This window comes from Orbilia oligospora (assembly GCF_000225545.1).
Source record: "Orbilia oligospora ATCC 24927 unplaced genomic scaffold scaffold00076, whole genome shotgun sequence".
In the NCBI taxonomy this organism is placed as follows: domain Eukaryota; kingdom Fungi; phylum Ascomycota; class Orbiliomycetes; order Orbiliales; family Orbiliaceae; genus Orbilia; species Orbilia oligospora.
In genome coordinates, this window is record NW_011645633.1 from 772,147 (window position 1) to 787,626 (window position 15,480).

General features: G+C 45.2%; 3 protein-coding genes across 3 annotated transcripts; 2 read left to right on the plus strand and 1 right to left on the minus strand.

The window, feature by feature from the left end:
- Window positions 1-980: 980 nt before the first annotated feature.
- On the plus strand, window positions 981-4,689 carry AOL_s00076g217 (uncharacterized protein; the record flags this gene model as incomplete). The annotated part of the gene is made up of 2 exons (XM_011122770.1): window positions 981-2,377; window positions 2,436-4,689. 2 exons carry the CDS (start codon window positions 981-983, stop codon window positions 4,687-4,689), a joined length of 3,651 nt encoding a protein of 1,216 aa, XP_011121072.1.
- Window positions 4,690-8,037: 3,348 nt separating this feature from the next.
- Window positions 8,038-12,604, plus strand: AOL_s00076g218 (uncharacterized protein; the record flags this gene model as incomplete). Its single annotated transcript, XM_011122771.1, has 3 exons — window positions 8,038-8,306; window positions 8,365-8,970; window positions 9,385-12,604. 3 exons carry the CDS (start codon window positions 8,038-8,040, stop codon window positions 12,602-12,604), a joined length of 4,095 nt encoding a protein of 1,364 aa, XP_011121073.1.
- Window positions 12,605-13,167: 563 nt separating this feature from the next.
- AOL_s00076g219 (uncharacterized protein) lies at window positions 13,168-14,027 on the minus strand (the record flags this gene model as incomplete). The annotated part of the gene is made up of 5 exons (XM_011122772.1): window positions 13,168-13,218; window positions 13,278-13,390; window positions 13,456-13,722; window positions 13,796-13,951; window positions 14,012-14,027. The coding sequence occupies 5 exons, from the start codon at window positions 14,025-14,027 to the stop codon at window positions 13,168-13,170; spliced, it is 603 nt and encodes a 200-aa protein (XP_011121074.1).
- Window positions 14,028-15,480: the final 1,453 nt, after the last annotated feature.

Sequence of the window (15,480 nt, forward strand, 5' to 3'; positions counted from 1 at the left end):
ATATTCAACAGCTAGTACGAGTACCATGGTAATATTTAGTCTTGTGGTAATATTATGATAGATCTATAGAAGTCATCTTAGAACGGACGGGTTTAAAGAGGTACGTACTCCACATTATATTATATATTATAGTTATATATATATAACGATAGAATCGTTTCTACGAAGTGATAATATCGATATTGATAAGTCGGTGTTGCAACTAGCCTCGAGGTTAGTCTAGCACCTGAATTTGCATATTTGCTTGCATGAAGTCTCGCAATGTTTGCCTGTATTCAGGCCATATTCCGGAACAAGAATTTGGTAGGGTTCGATAGTAGCTAGTAGTAGACCGACAGGGACGTTGATTGAAGCCATTCTCGATCGCAATCCACATATCGATCTTGCCATGATTTAGGAAGGAGTCCCAAAGAGGATAAAGATTGCCCTGTTCTTGGTGGGATTGCAAAATGCAACTCCACAACACAAGTTTGTCAATTGATTCAGGACTACATCACAACACATTTCGCTGTGTTGTGGCTTACAAGACCATCTGAGATCCATCTTGAAGCTCTACACACACCTTATATCAATGTAATGCAATGAAGGGAACTATTTATGTCAGTTTCAAACCAAATATTCTTCTAATCACCTACATCCATCACCTCCATTCATTCGACTTTATCCCAGCATCTCTACAAACCAACTTCTAACCTGTCAATCCCTAACACCCCTTACATTTGAAAGGGACAGCAACGTAATCTCGTGTACCTCTATCAAGCTTCTTTTCGTGGCAATCACCCTCCTTGCATAAATCATCAGTATATTTAGCCATCAAAACCTCCAGCGAGGGAGCTTTCCCGAGCTGGCTAAATCGAGTTCTAGCTCTCCCAATCTGTCAATCAATAGTCGCCTGACAGAGCTTCATCCGTGGAGCTTGCTTAGAGAAATCTAACTCACATTCTTCTCGTAGTCTACGGACTTCGAGGCAAAAATCATTTATGGCAACTGTGAACAGGGGACCTAGGGTCGGTCCTTATCCGGCAGCCCAGGTTCCTAGAACTACCACAGCGAATCATTATTCTAGAATTCCTCAGTATGGGAGGAATGCTCCATATTATGTTAATCAACACCAATTCCCCGTATATACCCCTTTATATAACGGATGGGGGTGGGCTAATAGTGTCCAACCGTGGGTACCTGGAAGACCAGCAGTAGTGGGTTGGGTGCCTGTGGTACAAAGCCCTCCATGTCTTCCGGGCAGAGTACCAGTAGCTTTTAACCCTGGATTTCGTGGATTGGTGGTTGGTAGTGGCGGTACTTATAGTCAGGGAAACTATCATAATCGATACAATCATAATAATAATCATAATCCTGCAGTTAGGACAAGAAGGGCCGCTGGGACGGCCGTTGGGATGGGCATCTCGGCGTGTCCTATAGTCCCCAGCAACACAGCTACCAACTACTATGTGCCACAGCGGCGACCACAACAGCACCGCAATCACCAACGGCCCCAACAACACCGCAGTCACCAACGGATCACAACAAAGAACTATCCTCATCCAGCAACTATTCTTCGTCCCACAACTTTACACAATCCTCATCTGCCCGTCTACAACCCTCCGCCTGCGTCTGGTACGGCTTCATATCTCCCTCAGAATCAGCCCACGATGGGCATGGTGAGGTCCTACGGCATGTCCTGGAAGTCGAATACAAACGACACTGAAGCAGCTACTCATCCCCAGGTTGAAACTTCAGCTCCTGTCGTATCTCCTATGCCGGTGCCTGTTAGGGAAGACTCCGACGATTCGTGCGACTCCATTCTCAAGAATACACCCATCTTCCCAGACAGTTCTCAGGACACATCCCTTCCTTCTATTCCACAGGCGTCCTGCCAGACTACTCTCCCTTCAAAGGAAACGAATGCAACTATGTCATCAGGAGCAAGTACTGCTCTAGAACAAATGACAGAAACAGTCTCTCGAAGACTTGATAAGACAATAGATACCGAGACAGTATCGAAGGTTTCAGAGCCAGCCCCGATGTCGGCTCCTAACAAGAATAGGTCAAGTCTTCCGGAAAACCCCAGGCTTTCAGGTCCTTCTTGTAATAGAGTCCCTAAGAACGATAAGAATAAGCAGAGGGAGCCACAGTCGACGAAATCTGCTGCCCGGGAGCAGGCAAATAACAAGCCACAACCAACTCAGCCCAAGCAACCCCAGAATACGCCAGCCATCGAACTAGAATCCGGGGACATGAAAATTAGAAAGGTAGACGAACGAGCTGGGTATATTAGGGGTTCAGCTAGTGGCGGGAAAAAGTATAGGAAAGGTAAACATAACAAAAGTGGCTCTGTCACCTCGGGTAAGCTGACGAGGAGTGGCTCAAGCAACTTCAGGTGAGTACCGTACCACTTATCGATAGTAGATATGGTTCCATGGTTAACACCCCTCAAGTTCACAGGGGAAACAGGGCGTATCTGAGGTTGCTTCACAGGGGAATAAGAATCTTAAAAACAAGTCAACACCAGAAGAAAATAGACCTTTGTCTCATTGCCTTATCTCAGGAGGCTCGGCAGCATCTACATCTCGAAGAAGACGGAACCTTAGCGCTTCTTCATCGACTGTTCTTCCACGACAAGGAGATTCTCAACAAGAGAACATAACTCCTGCCTCGAAAGTGAACCCCTCGGTGGCAACTATAAACCATGCGAATGATGTGGCGTTTCTGCAAGCAACTTCCGACAGACGGCTTGAGATTTCCTCCACGTACAGCCAACCGACAATAGTGGAAAATTCTACGCACACTGCACTTGACGTTCCCGTGCTGCGGGCGAAGTATGAGGTTCCCAGCGCCTATTCATATCAACAACCTGAAAGAACGATGTTTAAGGCTGAGAATCGACACTTCTATGTACCGCAAACACCCGTCCAGCTAATTCAGAAAGGATATTCAATGCAGAATTCCACAGTCCCAGCTTATCATGTTGGTCAGAATCAAGTTCCATATAACCAGAAACCTCAATACCCAGCTATGCGATCACAGATCCCACAACACCATCAAGCCTATCATCAAAACCTTCAGCCACACCAAGCTATTCATCACCAACGCCAGCAGAACCAACAAACCTATCAAACCCATCAAGTTCACCAACAGGTTCAAACACAGGGATTCCACCACAACTTAAACCCAGCTAAGCGGGGACCTGACACCAAAAATGGGTATGCGCTACCTCATATCCATACTCAGCAACGTATCCAACATCAACAATATCCTAGTGGCAACTTTCCCTTTCATCAGTCACAAACTCAGCAAAAGCCACCACGATTCCAAGGGGCTACTACTAGTCACACCGCACCACCCACCCCGCACCGCAGTAATAGATATGCTGCCAATGCGGTTAATCAGAATGCTTATGCTGGGGCACCCTATCATCGGTTTGCTACTACACAGGCCAGTAACGGGAATTATGGTGGTAACATAGTCCCGGAATTCAACCGGGGCCATATACGAAACCGCAGCAACCAAAGCTTGCACGATTACGGACGAAATTCAAAGAAGCCTGCTATCGTACAAGCCGCACGATACAAACCACGCTCACCATCGCCACCCCCTATAGTCAAAATGGCCGTTCGAAACAAAAAACTACTTTGGCCAATCGGGCCGTTCATTCCTTTCAGCACGAAGATTTGTTCGCCATGGGAACTGGATAGCACAACTTTCGTAAATGTTTTCTGTACTACAGTGGGCGTTCTACGACTTCCTTTCTCAGTTGAATTCCTTCGAACGCTGAAGTCTGTTCTCCCGCCAAAGCACGGTGACCATATCATCACGTTTCCTACGGCGCTAGCGGATTCGGCGGATATGACACCTTACTGGGAGAGGTGTTACTATTGCCAACAGTTTCTATTCAAGTATGCAAAACATTTGGGGTTCAAGCCCTTCGAAAAAATTCCGATGAAGGACTGGCCTAGGGTCGAAATCATGCTGGGCACTGATAACACCGAAAACTCGAAATTTAATATTTATCTTAGCCAGCCGGATGAGAAGCGTCTACTTTTCCGCTGCGTCGAACAGAAGTTGGGGGACTCGGATAAAGCACCAAAGGCAACCTTCTTTGTTACTGTGCACCAGACTGGAGTTAACCAAGTTCAGTACTCCGATCCTGATCTTCAGGACGATAAAGTGACACTTCCTCCCCTCGATGGTAGCCGCGATCCCCGTACAACTCCGGAATTTCAGTACAACCTTCCGCATTATCTTTGTTTGAACGAAAGGCGAGGTATTTACGGCTGCGGCTTCACTGATATCGGTGTCCCAGCTAAGCGCCTGAATTTCCACCCCTTTGGTAAAACCAACTTTGATTCACTTTGGTATGGTATGGCTCACCTACAGGAGCTTGTCATTGCCGACGATAATGCCAGTATCATCGATGCAATGTGCTTTGATCCCGACTACGTTTTCGGAATCCCAAATGTGGTTGGTTATTGCAAGAAAAGGACGGCGGTTATGATGGGGAATGGAGAACCTAAGTTTTTGGAGCACGATGAAGTTCTGAAACTGAACTGTAAAGCGGCTGCCCCCCCTCCTCCCTCTTCATCTCGTCGTAGAGAACCTGTGGTTCCTAATGATGAGTTTGAACGGGAACGAGAGTCGCCACAAACGAAGTCGTCTGATGTTAATGGAGATACGAAGAGTACATCGACATAGTACTTTTGAAACCTCTAATACTCTTTTTGACTTCTCTATTACTATACAACGATTGTTCTAGCTTTTAGTATTACGTTCGTTATGGGGGATCGAAGACATTACGACATAACGTTAACCTGATTTAAGAATAAATGATGGAGGAAAAGATACTTGCACCTCACTAGCTTTAGACATAAAAAAAAAATTAAAAAAAAGATATTTTTTTAAAAAAAGAATCCGTGGAAGCGTATGTAATCTAGCAATCTAGCTACCGTGATAAATCCGTATCTACTGTGAGATGTTATCCATCGGAGTAAGTTAGTATCTATGCCACAACGCCAGATTATGTAGTATTTTGTGTGTTGCTTGTACAATTGTTCGGTTACACAAGCTCAAACAGGGATCGAATATGGAGTTTCTAGGCATGTGCATGCACCGTTGGACCGTAGGCTAGGTAGCGACATGGACTTTGGTTATCTGCGGCGTAGTAGGGCTTTCTGGCGGTCGATAGGCTTCTGTAAGGCGGCGGGTACTATAGTTCCTAGGTTTTCGCTGTAATAGTTGTAGATCCATATGTATTATCTAGAGGATCTAGAAGGCTTGAAAGTCTTTAAGCTTAAGGCTTAAGGAATAGTATACTAGTAATCAGATCATATCGAACGAATGGCTACACTGAATCAAGGGTCATCAAGATCACAAGGCAAGGTCAACGGTTACAAGATCATTCCACCACCCGTTTGCCAAGCATTATTTATGGGAAGACGGGAAGCTTGAAGGTTTTATTCGGATCGTGGCTCCCGATTTTACTGACGTTATGTTTCAAGTAGATCTCTCAATACGTCTGGCTATAGTCAAATCTGCCACATTTTGAACCGCCAGAGAGAGAAGAAGAAAAAAGCCCCCCAAATGGTACGATATGACTGAGGCGTTGACGATATTCCGGCTAAATAGAATGATGGTTCGACGGCGGATGTATGCGCATGCATGTGTATGTTATACGCATGTCTACCGATCGCGAGGATGTTTAAATAGATATCTATACTTGGCCGGGGTATATAGGCGGCTGCCGACGGGTAAGAATTCGAAGCTGATGAGTGGGTATTTAGTTGATGAGCGCTCTTGAACGGAGCCGGGAACTTCGTACTCTGCATAGATCGATTTCGGTTTCTCATTCGAAAGATGTATGCATAATCATTTGATCAGCTAGGGGTGTTTCACTACAATTGTACTGCTACAGATAATGAATATCTTGAATGCTAGGTAGCACTAGGCCGAAACACCGAAAAGTTATGTACGTATATCTTGGCTGCTCTACTGGCAACATAGATATATAGTGAGACCCGAGCACCCGAGATTTACTAGGATATATCATTTAAAAAGTGGGTTTCTATTATAATATTAGGAAAAATGATACATTCGTTGTACAAAGGGTCAGTTTCCTCAGAATTCTAGAAAACTCTTGGATATGTTGCCATTTGTTCAAACTCTATCGTTAGATCTGACACCAGGATTAAGATCATGATCAATAATGAGCATCCATATCCTCGCAGGCAAGTGTTTTATTTGAAATGAAATCCCGGGAAAGAAAGTGATCGTACCCGTCTTGCGGCTTCATAGGAGGCGCAAACTTGCATCACAAGAAACATGGAAACCATTTACGAGCTGTGCATCATCCCGAGCTTCGAGTCCGATCTTCTTCTTTTTTTGACTTTGCATAGATCATGTTATTCGCTACCCGGAGGCGAATAGAGGCTATTAACGAATTGTTATCACCCTTCCGACTCGTCCGACGGGATTATAAAAATCAAGATATACGGAGTAATTGTTTGAGTTTTCGCTCTTGAGACTTTAGCCTAAACTAATTGTATGGGAGACCCTCTGGTGAAGCTTAGACAACTAAGGATGGTATCTCAAACAATCCCCACATACTAATAAATTAATATCTAGCTTTACTCGTGGATACGCAAAGCTAAAGGGTGCGAAGAGGTAGGCTCGCTAGGTATCGTTAACCGGCTGATTCGCACGTGTGCTACCATGTTGTGCATATGATTTTTGGACCCAGAAATGCAGCCTGTACTGTATAGATTGATCAAATGAACAATAAATTATATCCATACAGCCATATTTCAATAACTATGGTTCGTCTCAAATTTCCCTTTTAACCGCTTCTTATTCCGTAGTTTCTCGCCAAGAACTGCCCAGACTTAGATGGCATTTACCCAAGCTAGATATCCTGAACTCTTGAATTTTTGGCTAAATACGGCCCTTTTTCGTTTCCATTATAAAAGATTCAACATGGGATGATGATGCCTGGGGGTACGGCAAATACCCCGCTGCTCCCGAAGATTGGCCTCCTGTTGGGCTTGCGATTCTGGGGTACTTCGAGCGAGCCGCTTGGCGTCATTGCATTGCCTTGGTATTGTGATAGAAGATAAAAATTTGCCGCCTCGTTTAGGATCGTCTATTATAATGACTTCAAATATGATAGGATTGTTGAAGTATATGGCTTTTCATGTAAGCACCTGAATATGGTAGCCGTGTGTTGGGTCCGAGGTTTTCCAACGTGACTGCGCTCAGACATCGTCTAGTTCGAGGGAGCCGTTTCAAAGTGCCATTTGCACTTGCCATTTCTACACAATCCGAATATGAATCTTAGGCAGTCAGGCTTGATCTACTTTCCGACCCACTTGCTTCACCAGCCCTAATAAACTTCCGACATATTAAAAACCGCTGCTAAGTACCCTGGAACACCCACGGCATAAAATTGTCGAATGAAAGGCCTTCGTTGGCGGGCTAAGAACTGGGGCAGCACCCCTGACCCTACTAGTCACGTTAATCAGGAAAAACGGCTGTCGTACCGTCGATTGCAGAACACGCTGCTCTAAGCTCTGTCAGTCGAAGAAAGGCAGACTTCTGACTTGGCGAAATACACTGGTATTGAAGATTAATAAGGCCATGTCCTATTATTATAGCGACCGCCTTTTATGCATTTACCCAAATTACCCATTCTGGCCCAAAGGAACGAAAAGTGCTTGTACCATGGCATGTTGTCGAAAACTAACCACCTCAACTCGTCACAATGCGCCGGAATGCAAATAGCGATATCCCGAGAAATGGAATATTTCGCCAGTTCGACTAGCTTGAACTTGTTCCGTGCATGGGTCAGACCCAGGGTCGCCAATCCGATCACGATTGTATCTGAAAGTTAATCCAAGCTAGAGTATATGGCAATAGAAGGACAAGGATTTGAAGATGTATAAAAAGGACGCCAGTTGACTTCTTCGATGGTGATTTTTTTTCAACAAGTCATCACGACCTCAAAGAACATCTACAGTGGCTGGTAGTTCCTCAATCAATAAATCAATCAATATGGTTTCTTTCTCTACTCTTCTCGCAGCTAGCTCTGCAATTGTTGGCGCCCTAGCCGTCCCGGGATTCACCCCTTACGACAGATCCCTTTTCCCTCGTGCTGGAACTCCAAGCGCCACTGGTACCCACGATGGATACTACTTCTCTTGGTGGACTGATGGTGGTTCTCAAGTCACCTACACCAACCTTGCTGGTGGCGCATACAGCGTTGTCTGGCAATCTGGAGGAAACTTCGTCGGAGGAAAGGGATGGAGACCAGGTGGTCGCCGGTATGATTAGCTTCAGTATAATATTGATCTTCGAAATAACTAATTTTTCTCCTCGTAGAACTGTTAACTACTCCGGTAGCTACAACCCCAATGGTAACTCCTACCTCGCCATCTACGGATGGACCAGGAGCCCATTGATCGAGTACTACATTGTTGAGAACTTCGGTACCTACAACCCATCTTCTGGTGCCACCAACAGGGGAAGTATCAATATCGACGGCAGTGTCTACGACATCTTGGTCAGCACCCGAACCAACCAGCCATCTATCGATGGAACTTCGACCTTCCAGCAATTCTGGTCCGTTCGAAGGAACAAGCGAAGCTCTGGATCCGTCAATGTCGGAGCCCACTTCGACGCCTGGGCCGCCGCTGGTCTGCAACTAGGAACAAGCTTCGACTACATGATCTTGGCCACTGAGGGTTACTTCAGCAGCGGATCTGCTACTATGTCTGTTGGATCGGGCGGCAGCACCCAGCCAACTACCACTCCTGGTGGACAGCAAACCACTTCCACACCGAGAACTACCACTGCTGCAAACAACGGTGGTGGCGGCAACTGCTCTGCTAAGTGGGGACAATGCGGTGGTATTGGCTGGACCGGAGCTACCTGCTGCCAATCGGGAAGCACTTGCCAATCTGGAAATGCTTACTACTCTCAGTGCTTGTAAGAGATGAAGATGTTTTAGGGAGCAGGTGCTATGATACAGAATAACTTTGGGGTTCTTAAGCTTCGCACCCCCCAATTCAAACGACCTGCTTCATGGGTGACTAGGAATTGAGATTTTTCCGAGTATTTAGCACTTATCTGTAAATATATATATGAAGGATGTATATAGTATTCTGGGAATTGAAATTGCATATGCATTTTATATTCTAACTGATAATTTTGCAATATTTAAATGTACTCGAATGAGACTAAAGCTTCCACCTGAGAACAAGACAAACTTGCCCTTAATCTCTAGAGCTTTAGTTGGATTTAAATAATCACCCTGGCGTCAGTGTTAGTGCTATCTTGTTGAGACTAGTCCCAGGTCTCGTAACCAAGCTCTGTCTTATGTGATGAGCTAAGCTGGTTTAGTGTCGAGACTGCCCAAGTGATCCAACACGAATTTGACCCAAAATACAACACTCGTTGCTCTAAAGACGGTTCCTGCACTGGCGGTCTTTCTTACAGCAACAGAAGCCATCGTACATCCCTCTTCATCACTCCATCAACCATCTACCACCATGCTGTCAATTCAGTATTCCATCCAAGTCCTCAGTCTTCTCTTCAGCTTTTTGAAACCCATCAACCTTTAAAAACTGCCAATCCACTCCTTCTGCAGCTGTTGTTCTCTCCACTTACTCGGCCTCAATCTTCGACGAAGCCAAAGGTCAAAGTTTTGAGCTCTAAATTATTGACGAAAATGTCGACGCGTCAAAGTTACCCAGGAGGTCCTCGGGATGATGAAGACCTCGTCCAAGCTACTGACAACCTTCATATTGCGAGCCCTATGCCATGGCGGCCATTAGCTCCGGACCTCGGGATAGCTTACCCTGATAGTGAACTCCCAGTATCAGGCAGTGTGCGATACTCTCCATCACCATTCTTCACTTCTCCCGGGTCGACTCCATCGATATCCCTAGCGCATGACTCCGGGTTTTATACCCCATTCCACCAATACCAGTCCTCTCATCCGCCTCAAGCTCGAGAATATGAACCTGAACCATTTGACCAAACATTCCTCAACGAAGCTCCACAAGAACCAAATCAATCACAAGCGCAACAGGTACCAGCAGGCCAAGCTGCCTCCCAGAGCTTCCCTATGTTTTCACCTGGGGGCCCTCACGACGCTTATCAACAAAGCTACGCATTTCAACAACAAATCCCGCAAGAATACCAATCATATATGGGAGAGAGAAGACAGGGTGATCCCTTGCAGAGAGAACAATGGATAGGACCAGCGGGACAGCTCTACCCTGAATCATCTAGCTATGGATCCCAATATGGCCAAATTGGATGGGATGCCCAATCTGACTTTGACGACCGTTGTAGCGTTCAGAGTTACATGCAGGAGAGGGAGCCCTTTACCAGCCCACAGGAAATGGAAAACCCTTTTTTGTCTGGCCGTGGGAAGGCAAGATCAGATACCGAAGGAGGAATTCGCCAGCTGTATAGACCGGAAAACTATTCCAATTTTGCTAAGAAAATACAGCATGCCGATACCTCTAATTTCGTGTTCCCACCAAAACAGCGAGCAGAGGCCGACACTCGATTTACGCCTTCGATCCTCCCACAACGGGTTGAAATGGGGACACCGGTCTCAAATTCAGACAAAACTCGAGATGATAAAGAGAGAACACCCACAAAAAGCGTTAAATCGGATCAACAAAGCCAGAAGGTGTGGGAGTTCATGCCACGCCCGTCCACTGTGCATGGTCGTCCAGTTCACTACGAAAAGGAGAATGAGATCGATCACCAAGAAACAAAAAGTGTTTCAGAGGCTGAGCTGGCAAAAGAGCCCTCATTTCAGACTCCGGAAGCGGTAGCGGCTTTGAAGGCGGAGGCGAGGAGACGAATTCAAGAACAGTTCAAAGCCCAGGTCGCCAAAAAGCTGGAAGAGAGCCAGCGGGTAATAGAGCCAATATCCATTACCAATGCTGCCTACGACAGAATGAATAAACTGGGGCTATTAACTCATCCGGCTCTTCAACTCGGTTTACTTCATGATAAGCCAGATACTCGTAATATCCACGAAAAATTCAAGGCACTCATACAGAGCATTAGAATGGAGGAATCATACCAAATGGGTATTCACTTACAGCTATCAGAGAAGCTATTGCTGGACCTAAATTTAACAAGATGGAATCTTCTATGCGCCAAGGACAAAGGGCCAACACCCATAGTAACTCCGTTTGAGTTGATGGGGGTTCCGATGCCAGAACCTTATGGAGAGTTTGTGAATGAAGACGCGATTTCTCCAAGAGACCTAGAGAAGGATCATATGACCCCTTTCCCTCTCAAGAACGCTCCGTTGAGCTCTTACTCAATGACTAGAGAGATCCAAATTCGGACGGGTAGATACTACGAAAGAAATCAATATGCCGAGTCGAATCCCCAGGCCTTGAACAATGAGGGTGTGGAAGGAAACCCCGAAGAAAGAGACTTCCACTTCAGGGTTAAGCCGAAACATTGGCAACTGCCAGAGGACTTTCAGAAAAACTATCCGTCTGCAACACGATGGGAAGAGATCTCCATCATCAAGACTTATCATCAAGCCCTCACTGTGCAGCAGCACCTCTATCTCTCGTTTGTAAACCTGGGACCTACTTTCTTCGTAGACTGGGTGCAATTATTGATGGCGAAGGAGAGAGAAGCTTTATTAGTTAGGGCGTTTAGTCTTACTGTGAGGATGAATTCGGACGATTCTCACGAATGGGTTGACAAGGAGTGGATAGGGCTCTCGGAAGAAGAAAGGGAAAAACGAATGGGACAGATTCCTGGGCTTCGAAATGAAGCCTTGGAGTTTAGGCTTTCTGACTATCGGGAAGTCGATGAAAGCAATTTCCCCGTACCCTTTAGCAAAAGCACGTACAAAGATATCACAATCAACATCAATGAATCCCCAGCACCGCCGAAAGACCCTCCAGAAAAGCCTATGGCGATTTATTCTCTCTTTTGCCACGAATTGCATCCTTATTATCTCGCCCGGGATCCACACTTGCTTGAGACCATTTTCGATCAATGTCTTATCATGCCCGATTTGAAACAATTTCCTAGGGATCTAAAAACACTTGGAGAGAATTACTTTTGGAAGCCGGCTATGAGTATAAAGGAGCCTCGTAAAGTGATTTTGGGTAGAGAACTCGAACACAACCTACCGTTCATGCCTGGTATTCCACTTGGGCCCAACATTCTGGAGCGCGTGAGAGCCGATAGGACTTTCTTTTACTCTGCGTTTTTTTATAATCTCCTGACTGTTTGGAGAGATTACAAGGACGAAAAAGTCTGGTTCTACGGAAATGGTACGCCCTATCGATACGATCCCAACAAACCACCAGCCAATCTAGGACAACCAAAAAGCAAGTTTCCAAAGGGCGAGAAATGGACGGACGGAAGCGAGATTGAAAAGCATGTTGGGCACTTGCAACAATTGATTGATATACTGAATTTGGGGTTCTTTGTGGAGAGTTGGGTGCCCGAAGATGATGCATTGAGAGGGAAGGATCCAGAGCGAGAATCTTGGTTTGGAGGGAAGCGGAGTACTGTTACTCAACGGGCGCCATCACCACGCATGAAAGAGTGGAAGAAATATTGAGATGATGACTTAGATGGGAGTAAGTAGTAGCCCTATGCCATATACCCTGGGTGGGAGTCATTCGATTGAAACTGTGCTGACGATTGCGCAGTTAGGGCGGTGACTCTGAACTTCGAATAAAAACACTAAATCTCTTAGGCTTTACCTTTATTCTGTATGAACCTCCATATTATTTTTGAAAAGGAGGTATTTGTTTTTCATTCATGCCATAGCATAGCGACATTGTTTATCATGCCCAACCTACTTGTATTCAGCCGTCTTTTTATTTTCGAGGCTTTCTGACGTGTCATATAGACATTCTTTTAGCGAAAGGTGAACTACTAAAATGATAACTATTGTTTAATTGATTTGCGAAGCCACAAGATACGTGAATCTCGCACTGGGAATTAGGTAAATGCTAGGTGCGACATAAACCGTTTGAAGAAGAGACTATATCTTGTTCTAAGCTTGCTTATGGGAGACCTTATATCCTGAACTCGCCTCGAATCCGCCTGTGCCCTGAACGCCTTGAAAGATCAGACGGGGGAAAAGATCCGTACAACTACCCATTTGTAATCATTGACCTAAGCTGTCACAACTTGGGACAGAACCTTCATAGCAAGATCGGACAATAGCTAGATAGGGAAAATGCGTTAGCATGCTAATAGCAGATAATGGTTAATTCAGTATGAACATGGAAACTCGCCTTGGCCTTTTCACCCTGCGGTAATTCTTGAAAGACTTCGTAGACAGACTTCCCCTTCGCATCTCGCACCGCACCAAGCCGATTACCTGCGACGGCACCCGCTACGAAAGTATTAGCCTCACCTATAATATAAATCGATTTTAAACCATCCAAACGGACAACATACCAAGCATGCCTGGAAAGTTGGCAACGATAAATCCTAAAGCGGCACCACTGACGCCTCCCATGATTCCGTAAAACCGACCTGTTGCCTTCTTCCTAGCTTCTGGGTCGTCGGCATCTTGTAGTCCCTCATCTCTCATCATTTCCTCGAAGATATCACCGAACTGGCTATCCCGCCATGACGGCGAACCACGAGGTGGGTTATACGCCCTGCTTGCATCATAGTCACGGCGGCGTGCAGAGTCAGAAAGGGTGTAGTACGCCTCTTGGACTATTGGAATCAACGTTAGATATACAATATTTAAAGTGCAAGATTTAATATATCCCGGGATTGATAAGATTACCTTCTTGGAACTTCTTGGTCCGTTCAGTACGAGTAGGATCGTTTACAGCAACTCTGTCGGGATGAGTCTTGAGAGACTGTACTTTATAAGCCTTGCGGATCTCATCCTGCGTTGCAGAGGTCGAGACACCCAGGATCGCATAGAAATCAAGGTCAACTAGGACCGGAAAGAGAAGAATGGGGTTAGCTTGGTTATACTAGCTCTGAGTAGACCCACTTAAGTTAAAACTCATGCAAAAAACAAATAAATATAAAGGCTCTATTGGTCTACTTGCCTTGGGGCATTTCCGCTGTTTATGTCGAAAGGTACGAACTGCGGTTATCGGTTAACGGTGATTCAAGCTCGTGGGTCGATGTTGCTGGTTGACCACAGCTTTGGTATAGAAAAGGAAGGTTCGTAGCGAGTATTTTAGGAATTCTATACACCAATATAGCAAGGTTGTTTACATGCCATTCATTAGGTATCTTGCTCGGAGATGACACAGTATACTTTTGGTGTCGCTATATTGCGTTCGTAGATGGACGAGACAACGTCAGTGCAGCGCGGAGGGCCTTAACTGGGGTTGAGGTTTGCCCCTCCACCGCCAAGACTTGGTTAAAACAACACGAAAGACCCTGAAAATACAACATCTCGACGAGCTTCAAACCGTTTTCTGGGATGCGAGGATATCGATACTTAAGTAGTTATTAAGATCTTTTATAATTACAATCTAAACCTATACACGCACAACCATAGAAAAGAGCGGAGTAATATGTATTTCAGCCGCATGTATATTTCATTCTAAGAAGGTAGAAGCAATGCCAATGGACCAAGCTAATATATTTTGGGTTTCTGGGCGCATATATATATCTGATCTCGCTGGGGGGCCTTGAGTCAGGAAACTGGTATTGGGGTAGGCTGAAATTTAATGAAAAACATCACCCTATTTTTCTAGTCCTAGTGTATCAAGGCCTTTTTGAGATGAATGTAACCCTCGTCATTCTGTAACGGCTAAATTGCACTATATCGAACCTCGGAGGAGCACACACGCCAGTGGATTGAGCAGGCGGTTTATGGAAGGATCCGCGGTGGTGTTTAATTTAAGCAAGGACTTCCTACACCTGATATCATATGTATTTCGAAAGAAGTTATATGGACCGAACCACTAAGGGAAATTGTTTCAATGTTTCCTCGAGTGCATAAAACATGCGTCAATAAAATAGCTTAAAAATCATGCTGCATGCAACTATCAGAAGCTTATGAGCAGATATTCTAGATCTGGATTGGGTTAATAAGCCAATCAGGTCAGTAACAACCGAAGCACAGTAAAATTCTGTCAATTTTGAATTAGGGTAGACGGAGGTTTAGATAATATCCTTGCTTCTTCATTAAATGTCACGATCTGCATGTCCTAGGTCGCTAGTAAACGTTTAATGTAGGATCGTAGCGTTTGGACCTAGCCTGGGGCGACTATGTATACCAGATACGTGACAGTCTTTCAAGTTCCTTGTTTTTTTCTTCTGGCGGCTACTTAGTAATAGATTAATATAACGGTAGTTAAGGTCGGGTTCGGTGCCCTTACAACAAGACCGTCCCGCGAGAAACTTTGATTGAGGGCAAGCACTGCGCCTCAATGGTTATTGGTAAAGAAAAGGTCGTTGGAGATATAATACCCGGTGGCCTGGATGGTCAATAATCTGTTCTTT